Source organism: Ciconia boyciana, chromosome 15 (assembly GCF_034638445.1).
Source record: "Ciconia boyciana chromosome 15, ASM3463844v1, whole genome shotgun sequence".
Taxonomy (NCBI): domain Eukaryota; kingdom Metazoa; phylum Chordata; class Aves; order Ciconiiformes; family Ciconiidae; genus Ciconia; species Ciconia boyciana.
The window spans coordinates 5,601,931-5,627,018 of NC_132948.1; the positions used below are offsets into that span (position 1 = coordinate 5,601,931).

Consider the following 25,088-nt stretch of genomic DNA (forward strand, 5'->3'; position numbering starts at 1 on the left):
CTGGCCAAACATCATACTCTGGCTGTCTCAGGGCCTTTTCTCTTCCACCTCCACTGGGATGGGGCAGCTAGCACCTGACCCTACCTATATTTGCTTTACCTTCTTATATCTTCGGCTCTTTTTGGTCAGCAGGACGGAGACTTTACAACGCTTCTGTTTGCAAGTTAACAAGATGAGGGTTACGAGGTCCTGCTCAGTGGCTGGGGTGTGAACAGGACTGGGTCCACCATTTGCAGTGTCAGGTTGTAATAGTCAGCACAGTGTCTCTAAACCCAGCTTTGTTCCTCAGGGGACTGTATTTATTTGGGGCTTTTGGCGGTTGATCAGAGACACCGATACCTTCCAATGCCCTCACACTGTTGGTCCAAAGGGGATAAATCACTTGATAAATATCACCGATTTGCTTCATGCAACGTCTTGTAAAATCAGCAAGGGGCATGGAAGGTGTATCTCCTTCACGTGGATTTGTGTGGCTTGGCATATGAGAGTTGCTTATATGTGTTGAGACTCCCAGAGAGAATCAGCAGAGGAAGGCAAAGTTACCATTGTTAATTTAGGAGGGCCAGGATTTATGTGGGTTTTTTTAATACGTCCGATTTCTTTAACTTTTAACTCTTTCACAAACATACCTGCTCTCTGAATTCCTTTGGGGACAGATAATTGAGAGGACTTGACTCACCAGCTAAAGTCTGGTCAGTTTATTTGTATCAGCACCTTGCAACACGAAGGGCGGCAGCTTACCACAAATGAACATCCCCGTTTCACTTTCCTTAGAGGAATGAACCACCCTCAGTAGTGTGAATGGTTCCTGCTGGCCCTCTCCCACACTGCTCCGGCACTGCATGAGGAGCGCTCCTGGTCCATATTCTTGCAGCGTCTGGGCTGCTGGCTCGATTTGTGAACAACCCAGATACTCAGACTCCGTAGTGCTTCACACTCACGTCCAAGAGAACTGTTTATTGTGTTTACATAGAGCATGAGCAATGTGGAAAACACTAGAAATATTGCATCAGTGGTTTGGTTTTTGGACAGCATTGGAAATGGTGATGCAGCTGCTCACGTCATGTCTGTATTACGAGGTATGCGATATGCCATGAGGAGCCAAAGCTTTGCGCTTTAGTTTGGGGAGTGCCCACCTCTGGCACGTTCACTGCTTGCTCCTCTAGTGCCACAGTTATGCGCTTAGCTGTCTGCTTTTCCTCAATTTCACTTGGAACTTGTAATTTTAGTACAAAAGCACAGTTTTTGAAACCAATCCTGCTAATCCACAAGACTGTTCCCCCTCCCTCTCCTCCCATCCCATCCCAACTCATCCCATCCCCCATGCTCCCACCAACACATACCTCCTTCCCCTCCCTCTCACCCCGGTCACACAGCAAATATCCTGATGCTGCAGTTCCAAGCCATGTGTCCGCCCCAGCCTATGCAATCCAATGGTCTCTGACCAAGTCCCTTTGTTCAGACGTTAATACAAAACACACAATAGGAAAAAAACAAAACAAAAGGAGCCAGACACAAGAGGGAGACACACTGCCGGGCTCCAGCTCTGGCCTCTGAGCCCTTCCACTAAGCTCCACAGCAGCTAGGCTCTTGGGGCACCTCCTGTCACACTCAAGGCTGCAGGTCCCAAGGTTTCCAAGGTGCATAGGAACAGGAAGAAAGGAAGTAAACTACAAGCCTGTTTCTGTTTTAGGTTGCCCCCCAACCCTTTCCCTCAACCCAATGGCTGCTGGAGGATATTCTTGACTCCGACAGGTCTTTTCCCGTCTTCCAGTGAGACCCTGCCTGGGCACCAGGTTCACTGTAAGTCACTGGTTCCTCTCTGGAACGTGGGCGATGGGTTTGGCAGTGAGGGGAGGGAGTGGAGCACGTCGTGGGGGGACGACAGGCTTTTGTCTCACAGCAAGTGGGGGGGAGATGTCAGGGAAGGCGAGAGGAAAGAGCCAAAGGAAGCCGGTATAGCTGGCCCTCTGCTTGATGCTTGTACTCAAGACTTCTCCTTGGGGTGGCTTCAGTGTGCCAGTGCCAGCCTGTTGTCCAGTCACCTCTCGCAGCCCTGCTGAGAGAAAGCATGTGGCGGGGTGCTTCCTGCTGCTTCATCCTCTGGCTGGCTGCCCTCATGCCCGCTGGAGATCTCCGAGTCGCAGTCGAGCGCTTCATAGATGGTAGGCAGCGTGGTCTGCTGGCTGAGGCGCTTGCGCAGGCCCACGAGCAATGGCTGCGGCATGGAGGAGACGTCCACATTGTTGCCGAGGTCAACCCAGGCCAGGCAAGGGAACTTGTTCATGTCCTTCATGGTGTCAGTCAGCTCCTTCATGGTCGCCCGCGTCAGTCGGTTGCCATTGAGGGAAAGGTGAGTGAGCTTGGGTAGTGCCCAGAGGAAGGGCAGCAGCAGGCGCACCATGTCGTCATTCAGCTCGGTGAAGCTCAGGTCCACGGAGGTGAGGTGGTCGCCGTTGTTCTGCAGGTAGTAGGCCATGCGGTGGACATCCCGCATGGTCAGGGGGATCCCTGACAAATCCATGCAGTCCTGGCTCACCTTCTTCTGCAGGCTGGTCTTCAGGCTAATGATGGAAAGGGGTAGAGAGAAAGATCGTTAAGGGGACCACTCTCATCCGTCTCTCACCCAAGTGACAGATCACTTGGGACAGGGGAGAACTCATTAAGAACCTGGGCTCGAACGTTAAGCAAAGGGTTAATGGAGCTCATCTGGGAAACAAGCACCAGGTTTGCACCACGCCTCTGGGCAGACTGCGTCCTGGGGCTTTCCAGGATATTCTCAGCACTTACACATAAACTTTGCCAGAACTGGCTAAACGTAGGATGCTAAAGTGTCTTCCACTAGCATATTTCAAAGGGTTTGTCTGTATGCGCATGTACAGACGCTCATGCATGGAAAGCAAAAATAACCAAGGCAAGGAATCTTTCCCAGTGCACTGGTTTGCACTGTGTGGGGGCTGTTTGTGTGCCACCTCTCCAGGTAAATGCCAAGGCCTGTTGCAAACAGACTGTGCTGCAGGGCTACTGCAGAGGACAGCAGTGTTAAAAGGCTGAGAAATGGGTATTTTATCAGGAAAACAATCTATAGGCAAACTGCACTCCAGGAGTGGATTCACTGCATGTCCCTTTAAAAGCCTTCCCAAGCAGCACTTAGTCAGTAAGCAGCACCAGTGGCTGCCTGTTTGGGTCTCTGTGGTCAGCAGATCATCTGGGATCTGCTGCAGCTGTGAGGAGGCGGGGAGGGCATAAGGGTGCTAAAAGAAATCTAGAGAGATGGTTTCAGCCATTTCTTTTGCCGTCTGCCGGGCAAGTGGAGTGAGGAGGAGGTAGGCAAGCTGTACGGCAGGCAAAGCCGTGCTGTGGGGCTGTTGGGTGCGCAAAGGGAGTGGGATGTGGAGTTTTATGATGGGCTGTGGGTTTGTGAGAGTGCTGTGAGAAGTGGGAGCTGTGGGCTATAGGAGCTGGTGGGGATATGTTGCAAGACTGAGTAGAAATGTGTGTTGGTGTAACATATGAGAACCTAATCCCTTAGTGTAAGTGATATTAGTCTTGCTGTCCTTTCAGACACATCTAGCTTTAAGGCCATGGGAGCCCTAGTAGGATGCCCACTAGTGTCATTAATCATGTGTGCAGTGGGACTGTAAGTGCCTTGTTGAGCTTGGGAGGAGCAGGGTGGGTTAAGAATTAACCACCAATTTGAAGGTCCCCACTCTTCCTATCTGGCTCTCTGTAGCGTCCTGCACACCTGTGGCACAGCCAGTCCCTGAGAGCAATGGGTACATGGGGACATGCAATTTCCTTGGAGGAGGCTGCAGCACCGCAGGAGCTCCCGTGGCAGGTGAGAATGTCCCTACAAGCCTTAGCATTGCCAGGCCCTTCTGCAGCTGTGGAGAGGATGTGACGCTGCCTCTACAGCTTTGCTTTACATATGCAGTTCATGCATCCTGAAAATTTTGGTCCTTAATAATCCCCTATGAGCATGTGATAATACAAGTGAGTAAATGTGCATCAGTGCAGGCAACAGCCCTTCATGGACACATTCAGCACCGGCAAACCCGTAGCCGTGCTTCCCTGTAGGAGCATGAGGTGGAAGGACCTCATGGCCTGCCCTGTCAATTCTCAAGCCCGCAAATTCCTGCTCTAGGTTTAGCAGCGCTTTGTTCAGGCTACTTCTGTGTGTGTGTCCTTGTGCTTCCTGTGGGAATTCACTGTGCAAGGCTGAGGTGGTATCTGCAAGCGTGCATTTGAGCCAATAAGCTCTCATGGTAGAGAGGTAATAACAGCATGGAATAACTTATATTCAGACCTAAGGGTTTAAAAGAGCCTTATGTATTACTTACTAAATGTTTACACTTTACATGACCCAGACTACTCCTCAGTGGATCACAGGAGGGGCAAGGGGGGCAGCACTCGTCTGTGCTGTCAAACAGCAGAGACTGATGTACTGGTGAATTATAATTGGTCTGAAAGCACACACGTGAGTTCCCCAAAGGGCCTTCTCTTGAAGATTCTCCGCAATATCGGGGCCCCAGAGACAGGATTGTGAAGAATTAATCAACCACATTGCTCGTAGCAGCGGTGCAGGTCTCTGCTGCAGTCTGGATGGCACTGGGCTGGCCTCTCTTTCCCTGGTAGTCCAAGGGATGCTCGCTAGCAGCCCAGCCTGCCTGGGAGCTGTATTTCTTCAACTCTCATGGAAAAACAATGTGTGCTTTTTGTTTTTTTGCACAGTTTGTCACCGACTGCTGGCAGTGGTGTAGCACAATCTACCATAAAAGAGGGTTCGACTTGTATAAAATCTATCAGGGACTGGCCTCAAAGCTGGGAGAGTCTCAGGTCTGCCCTGGCACGACGTTATCCCTTTAGCTGTGCTAGATGTTTTATCCGGGTGTTTGATATGGAGCACTTGTTCTAGCAAAACTGAGCATCAAATGCACAGTGGAGGTCTGCATTCATATTGGTCAGATTAAGCAGGGAGAAATTAATCTTGAGTGTAAACCTGGCTGAATAGGGGAAATAGCCCCTTATATAGAGTAGGGGCTGGTGCAAGAGATGAGACGGAAGCCTCCTCTGGCCTGTATCGGTTTAGAACAAGACTATGTTGGGGGTGTGGGGGAATACAAGATAAACAAGCATAGAAGCAGGCCTGTAATTACTTCAGTGCCTGTTTTTTGCAAACGCAGCCTGTGGCTCCTGGAAATTCTCTTCCTTGGTGCCGTCAGCCCATGGCAGATCCTGGGGGGGCAGAAAGGAGACACAAACGTGGGAACACCCCCCGGCCCCAAGCCTCGTACTGCGCAAAGCCTCCTCTGACCTTCCCCTTGCAAAGCTACAAGGAACAAGCCTTCGAGCGCCCAGTTTGGGATGGGAACCGGCTGGAGCGGGGACCGCTGGAGGGCACGGCTGAGCCGGCACCGCTCCCGGCCGCGCCCCGGCCGTCGGGGCCGCTTTCGCTGCCGCGGCTGCGGGGGCAGCTCTGGCTTCCCGGGGGCGGGTCTGGGCGGCCCCGGGGGTCCCCTTGTGAGGGGCTGGGCTCGGCGTGCGGGCGGTGATAAGCGAGGGGAAATGCCAGAAGGGCAGAAGCGAGACGCCGGTCTGTCTCTGCCCGTGAAGGCTCCCCGCCTGCTGGCTGCTGTGCAGGCGCTGCAGCAGTAAGTCACGGATCGTGCTCCGACCAGAGCGGGTACCTTCTGCCGCCCGCCCAGCAGCAAGCCGATACCCCAAGGAGGCTTTAATCAAGCAGACAAATTATCTTCCCGTAATTGATTCTCCAGACTGGACTGCTCCTGGCGGAATGTGCTTAAAGCCTCCTGCCCTGTGCCAGGGCTCTCCCTCCCTCCTTCGCCGCCTTGTTTTTCTTTCCTTTCCTGTGTTTTTTGCTGCTTCCTTTTGCCCTCATTGCGGTACCTGCCAGGGTGACTCTGGGCCTCCTGCCCCAGCACTGTGGGCTCCTCCCGTGTTTAAGTTGTTCTCTTGCCTGTAAAAATGCCTCTTGTAGGGCTGTCTGTAGAAGCCTTGCCCCGGTGGATGTAGCCCCTAATGCTGCAGCTCTCTGGGAAGTGCTGAAGCGTGAGACCTGACGCCTCACGCGTGCTTTGAACCCTGGCAGCTCTCCTCCTCGCCTCCTTGGTGTTCCTGTGCAGCTAAATACCATCTCTGCAGCAGGGCACGGAATAGCTGACTACTCCTTCTCCTCTATTGCTTTAGAGGTAAATATATCTGCTGTCAGAAAAGGGGCAGGGAGACGTGGGTAGATGCTTTACTCTGAATTATCTGATACTTGGTTTACCGGTTTTTTTTTTTTTGGAGCTCTGCTAAGCTCTATTTCTCTTGGGGCAGGGGGAGGCACGATACACAGGACCCCAAGCTCTCAGACACTTGTGCAGCAGCTGAGAAAATGCCAGGTTTATTTCCAGGGAAATGGGTCATCTATTATCCCCTAATTTCTGCAAGTAAAATAGGTTTAAAGATTGCTTCAGCTGCAGAAGCTTTTTTTTGTGTGTGCGAGACAAAGCAGCTACTTAGCGACATGGTTCTTGATGCCCATGGGACTTGTGGGCAGAGGACTGCAAAGCACTGGAGGCTGGATTAACCTAATGCTACCGCAACTGGTGCTGTGTGCGGATTTATAATTGTGGGGATTTGCATCTAACGAGGATCTGGACCCTGGACGCAGGGAAGCAGACTGTGTTTGTATTATCTGCAGCCAGCTTAGAGAGGAAACAAACCCCCACTCCCTCAGATGCTGGAGAAATGGCTGCAAGCGAGAAATCCTGTGAAACATTAAGCAAGGGCAATCAGCAGCCTGTCCCCTGCTGCCTGCCTGGAGCCAGATGCAGCACCCAGTGAGGAACGGTGCCTGCCCGCCCTCCTGTGTATAAGGGATCAGCGCCCTGCTCGCAGCCCTAGTCCAGCCCCCCTGAGGGAAGGAGAGGTCTTCTAGGTACATCTCCTTGTTTCTCGCGTGAAACAGGTTGTTCCTTGCATCGTTCCCAACTCCCTCCTTGGGGTCTGGCCTTTCTCCCACGTATCCCTTCCCTAGGTGCCAACTCTACTCTTCAGCGGGCATTAGCCAGCAGTCCCCAGGCTGCCCCGTGAGCCTGGGCATGTGAGATCCACGCAGGATCAGCCCAGGCAGCGCAGGGGTCTGAGGGACCTGCAGGTGTGGGAAGAAGGATCCCTATCTCTCAATCAGAAATGTGGGCTGGGAAAGGGATGAAACCATCTTGTGCCTCCCTTGGCCTTTTTTCTGGGATAAAAATCTTCCTCTCCCCACATCAGGCTCAGTCACTGTTCCTGCCTCCTGGGAACTCAGCTAATGTAAGCAAATTCAGAGCTGTCTTGAGATGAAACAATTAGGAGATCTGAAATGAATTGCTAGTTGTTTGTCTCTAGGACCTGGCCCAAGGCACCTAACCCTTAGGCCCTCTTCCAGGTCCTTCTTTAAGTCCATGAAGCCGAGGGCTCAGCACATTTTTTTTATTAGCACTGAAGCCCTTCAACTTCTTGCTCATCAGCTAAATTCTTTGGCTGCAGGGAAGGGGTGTAATGGCTCCTGATTGTTGCTCTGGTGGGACTTGCAGCAGCTGCAGCGGTGCTTGATCTCTTGTTAGCTTTGTGGGGTTTGGAGGAGCTTGTTCAGCCCAAGAAGGTTCAGGTTCCTGAAGTCCCAGCCTCATTTCCTTGTCTCCATCACATGGAGAGAGGCTGGGAGGAGATGATAAGCATCAGACAGGATTTCAGTAATGAAGGATGCCCGCTAGTCCCTGCCTGTCTCTCTGGGGAATTACCAGCTTTCTCCGCCTCCCCCCTCTTATTTTTACATTTAACTTGCCTCCAAATGTAAAATTTTCCTGATGCCAGAGACTCCCATCACTGTGCATCCCCTCCTTCGTTAACAGGCACTGCCAGTAGTGGCTAATTAGCCGTGAATCGGGTATCTCTTGGCTGCTCTTCCTTGCATAGGTCCTAGTGACAGGCATGTCTGGATGGCTTCTGCTCTTTGAGCAGTGATTTAGGGGATGGACTCTGGGCTTTTTAATTGCCTACTTAGCATAATCTGCTTGCTTTGCTTCCCTGTGGCACAGGGTGCTGCTGTGCAGGGCTGGCTTCAGCTGCCTCTAGTGAGACATGAAAGAGGAAAGAGAAGTCTCAAAAGCACTGACCTAGACTAACCCAGCCCAAGCTGTTCTGAGGCTGGGCCCAGCGCCTCTGCGAAGATGGAGGCAGTGCACAAGCAGGCCACTTCCATAAGAAGTCCCTCAGTTGCATCTTCATCCTTGCACCTGAGTTCTTTTGATCAACTGTGGGGAGATCCTTCACCGTGGAGAGAAGGGAGCGCAAGGGTAGAATCACAGAATAGTTTGGGTTGGAAGGGACTGTTAAAGGTCATCTAGTCCAAGCCCCCTGCAAGAGCAGGGACTTCTTCAACTCGATCAGGTTGCTCAGAGCCCCATCCAACCTGACCTTGAATGTTTCCAGGGATGGGGCATCTACCACATCTCTGGGCAACCTGTGCCAGTGTCTCACCACCCTCATTGCAAAAATTTATTCCTTATATCTAGTCTAAATCTACCCTCTTTTAGTTTAAAACCGTTATTCCTTGTCCTATTGCAACAGGCCCTGCTAAAAAGTTTGTCCCCATCTTTCTTAAAAACCCCCTTTAAGTAGTGAAAGGCTGCAATAAGGGCTCCCCGGAGCCTTCTCTTCTCCAGGCTGAACAACCCCAACTCTCTCAGCCTGTCCTCATAGGAGAGGTGTTCCATCCCTCTGGTCATTTATGTGCCCTCCTCTGGATCTGCTCCAACAGGTCCGTGTCTTTCCTGTGCTGAGGGCCCCAGAGCTGGATGCAGTACTGCAGGTGAGGTCTCACCAGAGCAGAGCAAAGGGGCAGAACCGCGTCCCTCGACCTCCCGGCCACGCTTCTTTTGATGCAGCCCAGGATACGGTTGGCTTTCTGGGCTGCAAGCGCACATTGCCAGCTCACGTCCAGCTTTTCATCCACCAGCACCCCCAAGTCCTTCTCCGCAGGGCTGCTCTCGATCCCTTCATCCCCCAGCCTGTATTGATACCAGGGGTTGCCCTGACCCAGTTGCAGGACCCTGCACTTGGCCCTGTTGAACCTCATGAGGTTCACACGGGCCCGCTTCTTGAGCCTGTCCAGGTCCCTCTGGATGGCATCCCGTCCCTGAGAAGGACGGTCCCTTTCTTCTACCACCCTCCCTCTGCAGCTGGAGTAGGACATGGATACCTGTAGGTGATGATGCAGCTGAGTGCCTCTCCTCCTCCTGGCTCTGCTGTCACCTTCACTCTGTCCCTGAAGGTGTGTTCAAGAGAGCTGTGAACCCTTGGCCTTCCTCCTTCTGCCGCTTGATCCATCCAAGACCTCTGGTTGTTTCCCCTCCTTATCTAGGTCCATCCTAGCAAAGCAGGGAATAATGCTACCTCCTCACTGTAAATGTCACGTATCAGCCTATGTTCTTGTCAGGTCTTCAACTGTGTAAGAGTTACGAAGGCACAAGGTCTCTGCTGATTCCTTTTAACTACCATCTGCCACCCAGCCTCCATTACTTCACTCATTGTCTATCTCTGTCAAAGTGTCCTGCTTCTCCTGCCTGCTTCTATTGGACTTTTTCCTTCTGATCTTTGACAGGGTAGTGTCAAGCTGCTGGATGGCCCTTTCTACCACCAACAGCCTTTGCAGAGGCACCTGCCTCTTGGTGCTGCTGGGAACCCTGATGATGGGTACTGTTTGGGTCTCTCTGCACTGTAAGATGAGGGGAGGGGACAGTTCCTGCCTCCCTCCACAACTTATTCACCAGCTCGTGTCTGTCCAGCTGACATCTCTGTGAGCAGCAGCTTCTTGAAAACATTGTGTGGGGCAGTTCCTGTACTCCCATATGACTATTGCCATGTGGCTTTAGTTAACCAACTGGTATTCTCTAACTTGGCTTCCTATCTCTAAAGCAGGAATGATGGTGCCTATTCACCCTGTTGCATAAGGGTGACGTGAAGCTCTAGTTAATATTCACCTCATGCCATGTGAAGGCTAGGATCTAATCTGCCAGAGCTGTCATCTGCAGCCCTGAGTGATGTTTTCAAGGGGAAAAAAAAAAACCAAAACCCAAAGATCCAAAGCCCTTCAGAGCTGTTTCCTTGCAGTCTTCTAGACACGGGTGCTTTCATTGCATTTTAAAAGTGCATCTAATGCCGCAATGTCTGAGCAATGCACATCAATATCTGAGGAACAGAGCAATGAGCCCAGAAGGGATGCTCTGTTCTCCACCCAGCTTTGGATTAGCCAAGATGTTTCAAAATGAAATTCGCTCAGATGAGCAAAGTAAAACTGTGCTGAGACTTGTGGAAAGGAAAGCCTAGATGCAGACACTTTGGGAGTTATTTACTGCATGCACACAGCTGCCTTTGCTCTTCCAGAACCAGTCACTGTGAAAAATCTGGGGTTTTTTTCTGTGTCAGGAACACGCTGCTTGTAAAGATCACTCTGTGTTTATTGCCTGCGTGTTTTGTGGATTCAGGTTTGACCCTTTGCACTCAAGAAAGGAAGTAGTTACACTGAAGTAGCCAGCTCTGGGGACGATGCAAGTGGAAGAGACATAAGGTTCCCTGACGTGGCTTTGCCAAGACAGCTCAGTTGTAATCCACAGCTGCTTGACTGCAGTACTAGGCGGTGGTCTAGCTCTCCAGACAAACGCTGCCTCTACCCTTCTCCCTCTCCGCTCTGAATTGCAGTCCAGTGTGGCTTTGCCCTCAGAAAGTAATACACCCCTGGATTCAGGGATGCAGATGGTGATACTTGCACTAGAACATGTAGTTCTCCTGCAATGCTGAATTAAGGAATCCTCAAGATTTCTGAAAACAAGAATTAATAACATCCAAAAATTCTGCATCTGTCAAAATACCACAGAAGTGGTGTTGATAGCCTAAAAAGCCTATGTCTGCGGAGAAGAGCATTTCTTAATCCATTACTCTTTACACTATAAATGTCAATTTAATGAGAAAGTGAAGCTGGAGTTATACAACACTCCAGGATGTATTCTGCTCATTAAGTGCGAGTGAGCTATACAAATGTAAAATGGTGCTAAAACTGAATTCCCGCTAGGACATAAGGGACAGCCAATTGTGCAGTGAAGTCGTGCTGGTCCCTGCTGTAGAAATCTTATCCTCCAGCTTTTGAGTTTTTAGTTTTAAAACCCCCAGAAAATCCCCCAAGAACTCAACTGTTTGGTTAGGCGGCCGACCCAAGCCGGGTCAGCTGCAAGGTGGGGTGCAGGCTGTTGGCTGGAAGCTGCAGACCTGAGAGAGGATTCTGCAGGAAAGGAGAATTGAACCCTTTGCTTTCAGTGTGGCAAACCTGTCTGAGTATCAGCTGGGCAGCTGAAATAGTCTCTTTGGGTGGCTGCACAGCTGATGCTGCTAACCCTTCCTTGTACAAGGCAGACAGCCACTGTCAAGAACGCACTAGCATGGGTGCAGAGGGCAAACTGCCTCCCAGCATCGCCTTTGACAGTTTAATCAAGCAGAGAGAACAGACGCAGCCTGGGCTGGATCTCTCCTCCTTGCTTCAGCTGCTGTTGCGTTGAGTCCGCTGTGCTGCAATAAGCTTTTTCCTTCCATGTTTCTGTATGGCCTCTGCTTCTGGCCCGGGGCATTCAGCCGATAATAGCACGTGGGCTGACTTCTCTCCCAGACTCAGGGCCAGGTGCCATATTACAGTCACTTTTGTCGGTAGCTCTTTAGAGGAATGGCTAACAGGATAAAGAGCAGCCCACTGTGTCCTGCACAAGGCACGTTGCACCTTTGCTGCAGGCGTAGCCCTGGGTTGACTACATCAGTGTTTAAGGTGGTAGTGGAAGCAGGTGGGACCTCTGGCTTTAGTGGGGAGCAGGTTTGTGGTTAAGGAGGTCTAGAGGAACGTGTCTGTGTGTATCTGGAGGCTCTCCCATTTGATGCTTTGCTGACCTAGTCTCTTTGTGAATATTTAGTATCTGGTTGGGCTCTATAGCATGAATAGCATAAGATTATTCCTGCCTGGTGGAAGTATGATTGGCTCTTAATAGAACTTACAGTTCCCAATGTCCTGGCATTGCTGTGTATCAAAACAGGAGTGCTTGAAGAAATGTATCTTATCCTTTCTGCTTTATGAGTTCATGGGTGGCTTGGGTTTGTACTTGCTGGATGTTTTGGGTCCCACTGAGAGTAGATGGGGACGTAAATACAGTTAGTTTCTGACCTGCTGGTTTGCTGTTTGGCGGTGGGGAAGAACACCCGATGCGCGATCCAGCTCCAGTATTGCAGGTCCTTTCCGTCTCCCATACCACATCTCCATAACAGCCCAAATGTAATTAAAACCTGGCAGATGTTCTAAGCTCTCTGTATGGCTGGGCTTGTTAATTATCTCCTGGGCCCATCTGACATACTGCCAGAAAGCAGAAATCTCATTTCAAAAGAGAACAAGGGGGTCCTGCATCAGCTCTGTGAAAGCCAGAAGCCAAAGCCCAGGAGACCGCAAAAGCGAGAGAAGAATTCAGTTCCTGAATGTGGTCTCCACGCACCGATTCCTCCCTGCTGTCCCAAATCCCCACTAGATTTTAGAAGTGCCTTCAAAGTACTGCTGCTAGACCCGTGCTTTTTACGGGACCTTGAGGGCAGGAAGGGTGCAAGCCAAGGGCATGGGGTCAGAGACAGAGATTATAGTAAAATACTCTCACTAGCAGACAGAGGGAAGTGGAGAATTCGGACCAGGTAAAACCAGCCTGGTTGGACAAAATTAGGCCCCGATATCTCCAAATGAAGCAGCTATTTCTTGCCTTCCTGCTACTGGCCACATCCATTTTCTTGCAGCGGCCTCGGACGCCAGCTCTGCAGGCGCCTTTGGCCACAAACTGCAAACCAGTTCCTCTCCAGTCTTAAAAGAGGAAGCTCTGCTGTTTAATATTTAATCAAAATTATTTTGTACCTTATGTAACACCTTGCAGCTGGCCCTGGCTGCCAGGCAAAGCCACTCATTTTAGACCTATATTTCCCTCCTTCGCACGCTGCCTTGCTGCCCTCTCCCTGCTTGTGCTCACAGATGCTCTGTACCCGGCCGATACTTTGGGCCCGGCCCCTCTGTGTGGGATTGGGGCTGACGGGGCCCAGAGCTCTTCCTCTGGCCACAGACCTGCTCTCTGTGTTGTTAGTACGTGATGTTTGCAGCAGGCAGTCCTCTGCTCTCCCCAGGCTGTGCAATCGGAGGGAACACCTCCAGTTTGACTCTCCAGCTGGAGAAGGTTTGTTCTGCCTGCAAACAGGAGTGGGGGGGCAGAGGGTTGAGTTGGGTGGTGGCAGGGAGGGATCTCTCCCTTGGAAAACCAGAATGAGGCCAGGTTTCAGTAAAAGGGAGCTTGGAAAGGAATGGAGACAGCCACCCTCTCTAGAGCTCTCCCTGTTTCCAGCACTTCTTATCTTTAAGCCTCTCTTCTCTCCCTTGGGAGGGGACGGGGATGAGGTCAGACCCGCTCCCTGCATCCCGCATCTCCAGCGCTCTGCGGGACCCCATAGGGAAAATGCCATCTAACTGCGTGGGTCTGCAAAAGGACTTGCTCAGCTCTGGTCCCTCGCTCTTGTTCTGTGCTGTGGTTCCCACCTGCAAACTGGCACAAACAGCCCTGCCCTGTGGGGTGCTGGCGACGAGAGCACTGGAAGTCACAGAGGGCTCAGATTCAGTGGCAAAGTGGGGCTACAGGTATGAGGCAGATGGCCTGGAAAGCATGGTATTAGGGATTTTACTCCTTAAGATGCACTGGGGATCTGCCTCGGAGTCAGTCGAAAGGTATGATGGAAATGTCAGTTCCCATGGGGGATTTTAAGTTGCTGGCACATGCATCAAAGACTCTGAAAGTCTCGGGACAGCCCGAGGCCCTTCTCAGAGTGCTGCCAATTTTGCTGTTCTTTTTACCCAATCCTGCATTTATTCCTGTGAAGCTCATGGGGCTGACATGAGCTCCTCTTTTCTTAGTCACTTCTCTGTGTTGTCTTCAGCACTGGTGATCTGTGTCACAGGAACAGGCTTTACTCGAAGAAAATGAGGAGAGAAGGGGTGGATTTAAAAGAAGTAGGGATTGCTCTTTATCTGGTTAGAAAAGCCAGCAAGTGTCAAGGAGAGAACAAGCGTGGGTGTCTGAATATGTTTGTAGTAGTGGAAAGCAGCTGCCACCCGGTAGCTGTCTGTGGCCAGCGTGCCTGGAGTCGGGTTCCCTGTGTGCGAGGCTCTGCATCGTCTCTGGTCCCTCTCCTGGTCCTGGCAGAGAAGCGGGAGGTAAGGAAGGACAGTCACCTCTCTGCCAGCCACCCCAAGCGGTTCCCGCTGAATGGGGCAGTCAGCTTGTGGTAGTGCCTCATAACGGGAGACCTTCCCCGCAGGCAGGGACGTTGTACTGGGATAGGCAAGGACAAAGCGGGATGCAGAGCCGGGGGCTGGCTCAGCTCTGCATGGGTGTGTGTGTCTGCAAGGTGCCAGCTTTAGCCGTCCTCCTGGGGCCAAACACCCCGCGAGCCCTGCCGGGAAGGTTCTCTGCGCTGTGCAAGCACCGTTTCAGTGGGAACGATTTCAACGCACTTGGGAGAGGTTGAGGAACTGTAGGCCTGCGTAAAAAGGAGTAAAGAGCAAACCAGATGAGGGCGAGGGGTGTTGGCACTGACCCTGCGCTGTTTGGCTGAGGTTTTCTAAGAGACTGAGCAGAGGCTGCCACGCAGGTTTTCAGCCCTGCCTTTCTCCGAGAAGGGCAGTAGTGCCAGACTGGGATGGTGCTTGGCTGCAGCACAGCTTCTCCTGGCAGATCCCCCTCCGTGCCCGTCCGCGCTGGCCCTGCCAGGCTGCTTACCACACTTGGGACTTCCTCCGGGGCATGCCGTGACGGTGCCATTTCGAGTGGGGAGTTAGGTGGTAAATCAGCTGCCTGCAGATCCTGTCCGAGGATTTCCAGGGGTCATATTCCTGAAGGCAAAGGGACAGCTTAGCCTCTGCGTGCACCACAGCAGAACCGGAGACAAGGGGGAGGACAGAGGAAGATGGGAAAGGAACAGAGGTGGTAGTGGAGCAGGGGAATGTATAAAGGGGAGGAGGTGAAGAGGAGAGGGAACGAGGATGAAAGAGGAATGGTGAGAAGGCCCGAGATGCCTCTGTGCCACATGCCATCTCCTGGGGTGGAGGAGGAGCAGTAGGAGCTCCGCACTGCCGGGAAGGACCCCAGCCCAGCCAGCGTGTTCCTGCCCAGAGTGGGGCTGCAATTTCACACCCTGCCAAGGAGCAGGCGGAGCTCAGAAGAGGGGGTTATTTTCTAGAGCTGTGGCAGGGGGTCCTGCTCTAGGCCAGGCAAGACCCAGGAAGGCAGGGGTGGCTGAGAATGTGAGAAGGGCTCTGTGCAGGGACCCCCTATGCCCTTTTCTTCAAAAGATCTCCGCTTTCAAAAAAGCCCAATGCGGTGACAGCATGGGTGTCAGCTCCTCACTGCTGTATTCTCAGCAGCACCCGTCCCCAGCTGGGCAGACAGGCTGCCAACTCGTTGTGTGGACTACGCCAAATTTCTACCAATTACCTTGTTGCCATGCCTCCCAAACTCTAAATGCATACTGTCTTTGGACTGACCGTGTGTTCCCCTCATGTGGCAAGTTCAGCAGTCAGCACCCCTGCCCCATCTCCCAGGTGCTTTTTGCTGGGGGAGATGTGCCCCGGGACATCCCTGCTCCTCCTGCACCAGCACCCTGACTCTGTTCCCTCCTGTGCTCCAGCTGGGACATGCCGGGACAGGGAACCAGCGAGTTCCCCGTACTCTGTCTTACTTCCTTGCAGTCCGTTCTGCTCCTGGAGGTTTGAGTTTGGGAGCTTTCCAGTGCCAGCAGTTTCCTCCAGCCCCTGCAGTAACTCATCAGGAAAAGATGGCACCAAGATGGTTGCTACTGTCCCGGGTTTATTTTTGCACATGTTCTCTATCACCGTGACTTTGAACAGCACTTCTCTTCCTCTGGTGAAGCAGAATGGCAAATGGCAGCTGCTGAAGGCTGGGATTTCTGACGCCTCTATCGTATTTTCCAAATGCTGACAGACACCTCCATTCCCATTCCTCAGCCCTCCAGCTGTGGTGCAACATGTGCATTTCGGGATTTGATAGGTAAACATATAGTAAAGCTGTTGGGGAATATGCTAATTTATTCTTTATTGCAAGCGGTTAAAGTGCCGTACGGTGGGCCAACAGCTGCACTGTGACTTTCCTAAGCAGTCACTGAATCAGCTGAGCTCCCCAGGGATGCGCTGCCAGCATGTGGCCGTTCTGCTGTGCCAAGTGGAGGGGGATCCCGGCCTCGGTGCTCAGCCGAGCACCCCCCGATCCCTGTCCCAGCTCCCCTAGGAACCCCACAGGGACTGCCCCATGCCCTTGGGTTTAGGTGCCTTGTTCTAGACTATTATTGCACTGGCAAGGCTGCAACTGGCACCCTGTTGTCACCTACAACAGCAAACCTTTCCAAGTGGGTGCACATGCACACCAGGCTTCAGCACAGAAGCTGGCACAATGCTCTGCAAGCATTTGTTGGCTCACAACTGAGAATTACCCTCCTGTTCCTTCCCCTGTCCTCACTGATTTAATTTCCCCTGACAGACTGGGAATTGCACTCGGCCTGCTTGCCTGTAATGCAGTTACACCCACCAGACGCTCAGCCAGGGTCGGAGAGGGGATGTGGTCTGCCGATGTTTGTGCTGGGAAGGGTGCTGAGTCTCTCCAACCCCCTTAATTAAACTCCCGTTGGCTTTGAGGGGCAGCTCAGGTGCTCAACATCTCCCTTAGGAATGGGGAAAATCTTATGTATATGATGATACATGTGTCAGCGCAGATAAGCACGTGCATCTATAAGACATGAAAATAGAGGAGGGGTGGTATATGCAGGTATATAGAAATTGTAGGTGGTTATTTGCTAGGCACCTGGGTACTGGAGCAGGGTAACGTCCCCTCGTGCTGCCTCCCCTGAAGGGCACTGCACAGCGCGAGGCTGGAGATGGTCTGGTCGAACAGCTGGAGATGAGGCCAAGGGAAGTGTGGTTAAGAGGTACCACTCCTGCAACCCACCCTCTTCCTTTTTAGATGCTTATAATATTTGCACACAAATTACACTTGAAAAGAAGATTTTTCAGGCTGCATTGCAGCCCAATGATGATGATTGAACTTTGGCTAAATGTAGTTTGGCTATTGAGACCTGACTGGTTAATTGTTATCAGAGAGCCTCAGGAGATGGCAGAACAAGGTTAGAAATGCCACTAATCTACACCAGGCACTTAATGTATTCCCTAGGGCACTGCTGTTTGCTCTGAGCTGCGTGTACTTAATATATCTCTTTGAATAAAGAAATTCACTCTATTGCTCTCCTTATAAAGCAAACGCAACACTTGCCAAGCCTGATGGGCAAATGGATGTATTGCAAATACAAGTGTTTGTGGTGGCAAAGGGTAACAGAAGTAGATGCTGATGTTGCAGTGGGACTGTGATATCTGCGATGTTTGTCTGCGCTCAGCCTTGCCTTTCTTTGCTCTCTTCATTCTCTGAACAAAAGTGCCAGAGTGCTGCAGGGATACTGTGCACGTAACACGTTTGCTCCTTGAACCCTGAGTTGCAATATATTCTTACGGCACCATTCTTTACTCGGAGATCTGGGAGGTTATACGGGGGATGTCATGCTGGGTTAGGGTAGTTGCATATGGCAAAGGGCCCGGGAAGAGAGAGGTTCTTGTCCTCCTCCTGCAGAGGAGCAGAGATCTCTGTTCCCCTCTGCAGCCCCATAAGCCCCCCATAAGATAGCTGCTTTGAGCCTCTGGGGCATACCAGCGAATGTAGCACCACCATCCACCCCGTATATTTTTATCTGGCCTGTACCCTGTCATCAAGTTTATTACTGGCACAAAAAGTAAATTCCTGATTTTTGTGTGCATAACCACCCCCTCCTTCAGTTGCATTCATGTTCTGAGGTGGTTTTAACTGATTTCTACAGAAATATGCACAACAATCTATAAGCTACCACTCCAAGGGCATACGCTGGCTGGTTCTGATAACTGCAGAGCACCACCCAGCACCAGCCACCCATCAGGGCTCTCTTTGCATCAGTGCTATATCGCAAAACGTCCACTGAGCTGAGGGAAGGGCTCACCTTTTTGGGACACTGCAGATCTCTAGCGAGGCTCATCAGCAAGTCATGGGAGATGGGATCCACCAAGTTGAGGAAAGTTGCGTTTTTGTAGAGCACTTCATTGAGGAATGTTCCTTCCAGTCCCAGGTCCTACAAGAAAAACCTGGTCAGTCAGATACGCAGGCTCCCTTGGAGCTTTCACCATGAGGTGTTTTGAAACCAGAAAGTAAATCCCGTGAGGTGCCAGCTGGTTGCTCAATACAGGAAACTATCCAACGAAGGTGAAGCAGCTGTGTCTGACCCAGCATTACTGTGACGGGGGATGTGGACAGCCAGAGAGCTGAATGAGGTGCGGTGCTGAGTTGAGCTAGTCAGCCTAGGGACTGACCGCCTTGTTTCCACTTACCGCAGGGAGGTGAGAGCAATATCATTTCCAGGCTGGCTGGAGCCCAGAGAGAATTAGCTCCAGAGAAACTTACAGTTTTGTCAGCTTCTATGTGTGAATGTGCTGAAGAAGCCAAGCAGGAAGGCTGGCTCTAAACCTGCTTCTCCAATCTCAGCTTTTCTGGAAGAATCAAACCTTTCTCAGATACTTAGATACTGCCATACGCCCTGGTGGTGGCTGGCTGACTAAAAGTCCTGCCCATCAGCATGAGTTTAGCTGTGCTTTGAATTTCTCGGGAAGTGCTAAGCACTGGCAGTTTTGTCTTTTGGGTGTAATGGTAAATTTATAGGTAGCTCTACACAACAGGCATGGGGAGTCCTCTTCCCATCTTCCACAGTGTGAGCTAGGGGAACATCTGTGGTCCATGGGACTTACCTGCATGGACCAGGCTATGGGGCACCTCTGGACATGCTGGAAGAAACCTCAGCATCCTTGGGAACAAAAAGCCTCCCCCGGGGTCAGATGGGTGATACTGCAAAGAACTAAGCTGCTTCTTGCTAAGAGGAAAGCTAAGATCTAAGATATGACACAGTTATTACAATCAGGAGGTACCACAGAGCTGGGGAGGGAGGGAAAGCATCTGAGAAAGAGAGATCACATACTCACATGAAAATACCCTGAGGGCAGAAAAAAATACCCCAGGAGTAGAAATGCAGAACAATAAAGCTCCCTAATGGGGATAGTGCTGGGTTTGATTCAGTTGACAGGGAGGGCTCAGCTGAGGGAGGAAACAAGTCCTATGCCTATTCTGTACGCTGCTGCCAGCAGAAATGAATAAGCAAATGGGTGCCCCATATGTTCGTGCTGCTCCACTGAATGTCTACTTCAGGCACCACCCAGTGAAAGATGCACTGAGAGCTCAAAAAAAAAAAAAAAAAAAAAAAAGCTGGGTGTACACACATAGATCACCAGCAGGGATGGAGCCATAGCTGGCAGAGGTGTGGGATCTTAACCCTAAGCAGCAATCAAAGCCAGCGCTGTATCCGCTCTCTCCTGCTCTGGATATGCTTGGATCGAGCAGAGAGCGCAATACCAAAGAGACCCTGGCTACAGATCTGATGGAGAAGGGGAGAATAAATCAAATGCTTTACAGCCCCGTCACTGTGTGCACGCAGATGATGCCCATAAGCAACCAAGGAACCCAAGCAGTGGATCGCTCCTGAAGGACAGACAGCCACGCACAGCTGGATGTGAGCCAGGAGCGTACCAAGGCATCACGCCAATGTCTCTCTTAACTGTAAGGCTTCAGGGAAATGGAGCCTCCTACGCCAAGTGTAATAGGCACAGATGAAGAAAGCTACCGAGAGGATGGCATAGCTGGGCATGCAGCAGTGGATGTCAGAGCAGTAATTAAACTCCTCCAATTGGAGCTATACCATTAAGATGAATCTGCATTCCCATTATAAATCCTGCCTGCAAGGGTTTTATAAATAATATAGCTGTAAATATTCACTTCACGTTGATAGTCCATAAATTCTTAGCCCAGAGGCATCTTCTGGTTCATCTTCCTTGTTTCCCTCTCTCCCTCTCATTTCCTGGAAAATTTTGTACCACCTAAAGGGTGGCTGCAGACAGCAGAATATTGTAAGTCTTGCCAGTTCAGTTGGCTTAGTGCTGTTATCTTAAAAATGATGCTTGGCCATTGTCTCAGCACAGGGAAATCAGATTGTACCAGACGTTTTGCTGGTGTAAGTCTAATGTCTCCCCTGGCTTCAGCTGAGCAATGCCCACTCAGACCAGCAGGAAAGCTGGCCCGTCTTTTGCAGGTGGGTGTTTCTGAGACCAGCAGGGTGACGTGCAATGGTACGGTGCAAGTGTACATGAGCGTACACCTGTGGTTTGCAGTTGTTCTCTGTGCAGTCTTCTAAAACGCTAGCATCTTGCATATTGTTTAGGGGATCGGCTTCTGGCTGGCTTGCTTGCTTTACTTTAATACAGTCTCCTAACATCCTAGGAGCAGTCCACAGCCCTTTGGGGTCTGCAGACCACAGGTCAAAAAACCCTGGCAGATACAATTACATCTGCAGGGCTGGATGAGGTCTGTGTCTGGGAGCAGCAGGCTGCCTTCCAGCGGGAGGCACGCATCGGGAGCCCGTGTCCTCCGGTCTGGCTGAGCACGTCTGCTTGTTTGGGGAGGCTGTGATTCTGGTCTCGCTATTGCTGTGCCTTCTCTGGGGTGTTTGCACCCTGGCCCGAGGCACAGTGATGAGGTATGGTGTTAAACATCCTCACTGTCCACTAGAGTGAACAAGGTATCTCTCTTTTTACAGGTAACAAACAGACCCTCACCTGGGACACATTAATCCGTGACTCCTGAGAGCGTGTTACTGCCAAGGTAAGCCAGTTTGCGTAAGGAAGGACACACCGGGGACCAAGCTAAGGGCTGAATTCAGTTGAGGAGTGAGGGAAATTTGTAAATGAGAATAAAGGCTGATCGTAGTACTCTTTGAAGCTGACACTGGACATGTGAGGAGGACTGGTTCTGATTACATGATCCCAGCCTGGCTGACTGTTGTGTTCAGTTGTTGAAGGGTGCAGTACACGTTAGTGGTGTAGCCCTCTGTCTCTGAAATCTCTGAGCACACAACGAACCGGAGGCTTTGGGGTGGTGTTGGATGGGTTCCCGTCTTACTTGGCGGAGGAAGGCTGTGTTGTGACTGCAGGATGCATGTCCCACTGCTCCGTCATGAGCAGATGAACAGAGGGTCACTGTTTCGACATGGACAGGCAAAGATGGGGACCAGGAATAACAAGGGGAACTGGAAGGGCAGTGGACAAAATGTGAGTGTTCAGGACACGGTAATTCCCAGCACAGATGTGGGGAAGCCAACTGTTTAACTGATCCTGAAAGGAGCTGGCAGGCTGCATTGAAAGGAGAGCTTAGAAATGAACCTCCATTCCAGATGGCCCTGTGACTTAGCATTCAAACCCTGGCTGTTCACAGATGGACCTTCTGGAGATCTCCAAGGTCTGTGGGGGATTTCAGTGCTTCAGTCTCAAGGAGAGGTGCTGAGCACTATAGAAAATGACATTCTGTAGTTCTGGCCTCTGGCACACCCTACAAAAGTCTGTTCATGTTACATCGCCATGTTCATGAAGTGAGAGGTTGCCTCTTTTTCTTCACAAGCTTCTTGTAATAGTGCCTTTCCAAAAATGTCTTTGAAATCTTATTCAACCTTTGTCTGCCATACCGGTGCACACATACAGGCTTTCTGCTGAGGGTTTATCTATCCATACGCGTGGCAAGAAGGGTGTTTGTGGTGCTGCTAACAATCCTCATGTGGACACTAAGGCAGCAGACAGGAAAAGTAGAAATGTAATTTTTTGGTCCTGTAAATTCTTAGCCATGAGTGTGCAACTTGCTGGTAGCATGGGGCATTGACCACCGCTGTTGGATGTGTTGTAAAACCCAGGACGTGCAGAGCAGAGACAGGGCTGTTAATGCAGCTCCCTGCAGCTGGCGGCATGGCTGTACAAGCATCCCAGCAGGCCAGTCCCTGCTCCCACGTACTCACGCCCAAAGGTTACTCGCCACTATGGCGAGAAACTCAGCATATTCCCAAGATGAAGTAGGTCATTATCTAATGAAGCAACAGGATAAGCTAAGAACTGACAGTGTTTTATGTCCAAATCAGAGGGAGGATTTGTCCCCTGAGCTACTGATTGCAGAGTTGCCTGCAGTCTGGGGGAGCTGAGTTTGCCTGGAAAGTGACGGTAGCACTGAGCGATGGAGGAGATGGCTCTGTTCCAGCAGCAGGGCTCTGTCCTCAGCATCAGTTAGGCACCACGCTGTCTGCACACTGGCTTTTCTGTTCCTGAATGGCGGCAGCCAGAAACGAGCTCCCGCTGATACACGGACCCCTTTACGTCTCCTCTCAGCCTAGGCTGTCCCAGGGGTCCTCTCCAAAACCATTTCGGGTGCTCCCAAAGACACATCTTGGCCAGCCTGGCGGGGCAGGTGTATTGGGATGTGGTGGCAGTGGGATAGCAGAGGCTTTTCTCCGGGGGGGCATCGATCCCGAGCGCGCCCGGGGGCTGGCACGGAGGGGCGTGGATGGGGACAGCCGAGCCTTGGACACCCCTTTTCCTGCGTGCAGCACAGCACGGCCTTCCTCTCTGCCTGCCCCTGGGCAGCCGGGCCAGGTGCCCCTCGCCCGGGCGGGGACACGGGGAGGTGGCAGGGAGCCAGGGCGGGAGTCGCCTCCCCGCAGCCGCTCCTGCCTGCCGCGGCGGGGACCGAGCCGGGCGGCTCCCGCACCGCCGGGGCGCGGAGCGGCAGCACAAAGAGCCCGGCCCGGCCCCGGGGGGCTGCGCGCCCGCCCCGCCGAGCAGCGGGGGCCGTAAACCCCGGCTCCCCGCCCCGTGCGTACCCCGGGGCGAGGCGGCAGAGCCCGGCCCGGCCCGGCCCGCACCGCCCGCAGCCCTTTGTTGCCCGCCCTGCCCGCACCGCCCGCGGGCGGCGGCCCCGGGGCGCGGCTCGCCCGCGGCATTTACCTTCCGAAGCAGCCGGAGGATGTGCACGGCGTGCTCCCGCTTGTGCTCCCGGATGGTGGCCTGGATCTCCCGCAGCCAGCCCACCCGCCGCACGTAGGGCGCCGGCGAGGCTTTCCGCAGCACCCCGGGCAGCTTCTGCGGGTGGAGGAGCAGGGAGGAGAGGTGGAAGTCGCCCCGGCCGCCCTCCAGCCTGCCGGCGCAGGGCTCCTCGGTGCTCTCCTCCTCCAGGCTGCTCTGCCGGCTCATCCGGGAGCCCATGGCCGCGCTCCGGCCGCGATGCCGCCGCGCTCCGGACCGGGCGGGCGCCGGGCTGTGGGCCGGGGGAGGTGCCGGGGGAGGCGGGGGGTCCGGGCCGCCCCGCCCGGCCGGCCCCGCCCCGGCTCCCCGTGCTCCCCGGCTGGTGATCCCCGGCGGAGCAACGCCCCAGGGGTGCTTTGTTTGCCCGGGTCCCTGCCCCAGCACCCGCCGCCCCGGCGGCTGGGCAGCCCCCGCTGCCTCTTCTCCCGGAGCCGCCTCCCGGGTTTGCTCCGCCGGGAGATGCCCGGTGGAGAAGACAAAGAGAGAAGCGGATGCTGCCGGGACCGCTCCTTGCATCCAGGCATTTCGGGGAGCTTTTTTTTTTCCTGGGCAAACTCTCTGAACACTGCGAAAGGTTGTCAAGATTATCAGGGGTTCAAAACACGCCATCTGGCTGGGACTGCTTCCGTGGGCTGTGTTTTCTATCAGTCTGCTGGTGGACCCAGAGGAGGGGTTTTTACGAATCTAGAAAGTGGCAGGAATTCTGCCCACCACCCGTCGTCTGCAAGTGATAGTACGATGCTGGCACCGTTCCTTACCTGCTGTGGGCAGAAGTGTTTTCCTCGTGTGCATCCCTCCCTCCCCCAGCAGTGCACAGCGAGCTTAGCACATGCTTTTCCTCAGACAGAATCGCTGCCATCCAACTGCATAGTAAGAAACAAAGCCTGGATCCCATCTCCAGCCACTGAGATTTTGCAGGCAGCTAAGTCATGCTCCCAGTATAACCAGTGGCTCAGCCTGACCGTCCCACTTTCTGGAGCTGGAGCCATGGGCTCACTTCTGTTCAGGACTATTGCCACACTGAGCCCAGGTGCCCGTGATGGACCACAAGCCCTGTACATGGAGCAGGAGTGTCTGGTAGCTGTAATGCGAGGGCATACAGCTATAGGAACAGCCTGGGGTTCCCACTGCCTTGTGCATCCATTAGACAAGTATCATCTGATGCACCTGCGGAAGCATCTGTTCTTGTGGCCACTGGGTCCTCCCTTCGGGGGAACGGGGATGGCCATGGCTCTTTTCTGTACAGAGCCCACAAGGTTCATTTTCCTTCTCAGCATTCCTCGGAGCCGTGAATGGGGATGGAGATGTGGGTGTTCTGCATCATCGCAGCCTCTTTCAAATACTCTACAGGTGACCTGAGTCTGGCTTGAATAGACAGGGACAAAATGGGGCTGGACTCGAAAGCAGCCTGGCCAACACATCAGTTTTGTCACGGTGTTTATGCAGGTCTCTAACCATGATAGGCCAAATTCTGACAGCTCTTCTCAGAGTTTTACTCAGTGTTTGATCAGACAAAAGCCCTGACTGTCCATCTCCCTGTTATTCTCCTCCCTGCTCTAGCTAAGCACCTGCAAGAGAGAAATTAGCATCGACAGATTCTGAGATACTGCTGAGCCTGACTCAGGCTAATCCTATTTGGAGGGAGTAGATGCTGAGTAAGGACTTCAGGATCTGGTCAGAGCACTTTGAGAGAGGCTGGGTCAAGAGAAAATCACTGTATGGGGTGCAGCGTTATGGCTGCAGGAGTGTTACTGGGAGCAAAGGGAAGGACAAAAACTGCCTGGCTGGAGCAACGGGTTAAGGTGTCAACGGAGGGTTGTGCAGTGGCCTTTCCCCGCTGTCTGGCAACTGGACAGGCTGCCTTAGATCTGTGCTTCTGCCTGCTCTGTTCTGTGAGTGC

The 25,088-nt window shown here is 52.5% G+C and overlaps 1 protein-coding gene across 1 annotated transcript; it reads right to left on the minus strand.

The window, feature by feature from the left end:
* Positions 1-1,369: 1,369 nt before the first annotated feature.
* LRRC75B (leucine rich repeat containing 75B) lies at positions 1,370-23,427 on the minus strand. Its single transcript, XM_072880234.1, has 4 exons — positions 23,111-23,427; positions 18,193-18,321; positions 14,883-14,995; positions 1,370-2,564 (listed from the first exon to the last, which is right to left on the minus strand). Exons 1-4 carry the CDS (start codon positions 23,366-23,368, stop codon positions 2,042-2,044), a joined length of 1,023 nt encoding a protein of 340 aa, XP_072736335.1. The 5' UTR covers positions 23,369-23,427; the 3' UTR covers positions 1,370-2,041.
* Between the last annotated feature and the right edge of the window lie 1,661 nt (positions 23,428-25,088).

Bases quoted from the DNA above. Each gene is read 5' to 3' on its own strand.
- LRRC75B (XM_072880234.1), bottom strand. From the start codon at position 23,368: ATGGGCTCCCGGATGAGCCGGCAGAGCAGCCTGGAGGAGGAGAGCACC. The intron at 14,996-18,192 runs GTGAGCCCTTCC...CTTTGCCTTCAG, and splicing joins ATCTGCAGTGTCCCAAAAAG to GAATATGACCCCTGGAAATC. The intron at 2,565-14,882 runs GTAAGCAGCCTG...TTCCATCATTAG, and splicing joins CGGAGGAAGTCCCAAGTGTG to CCTGAAGACCAGCCTGCAGA.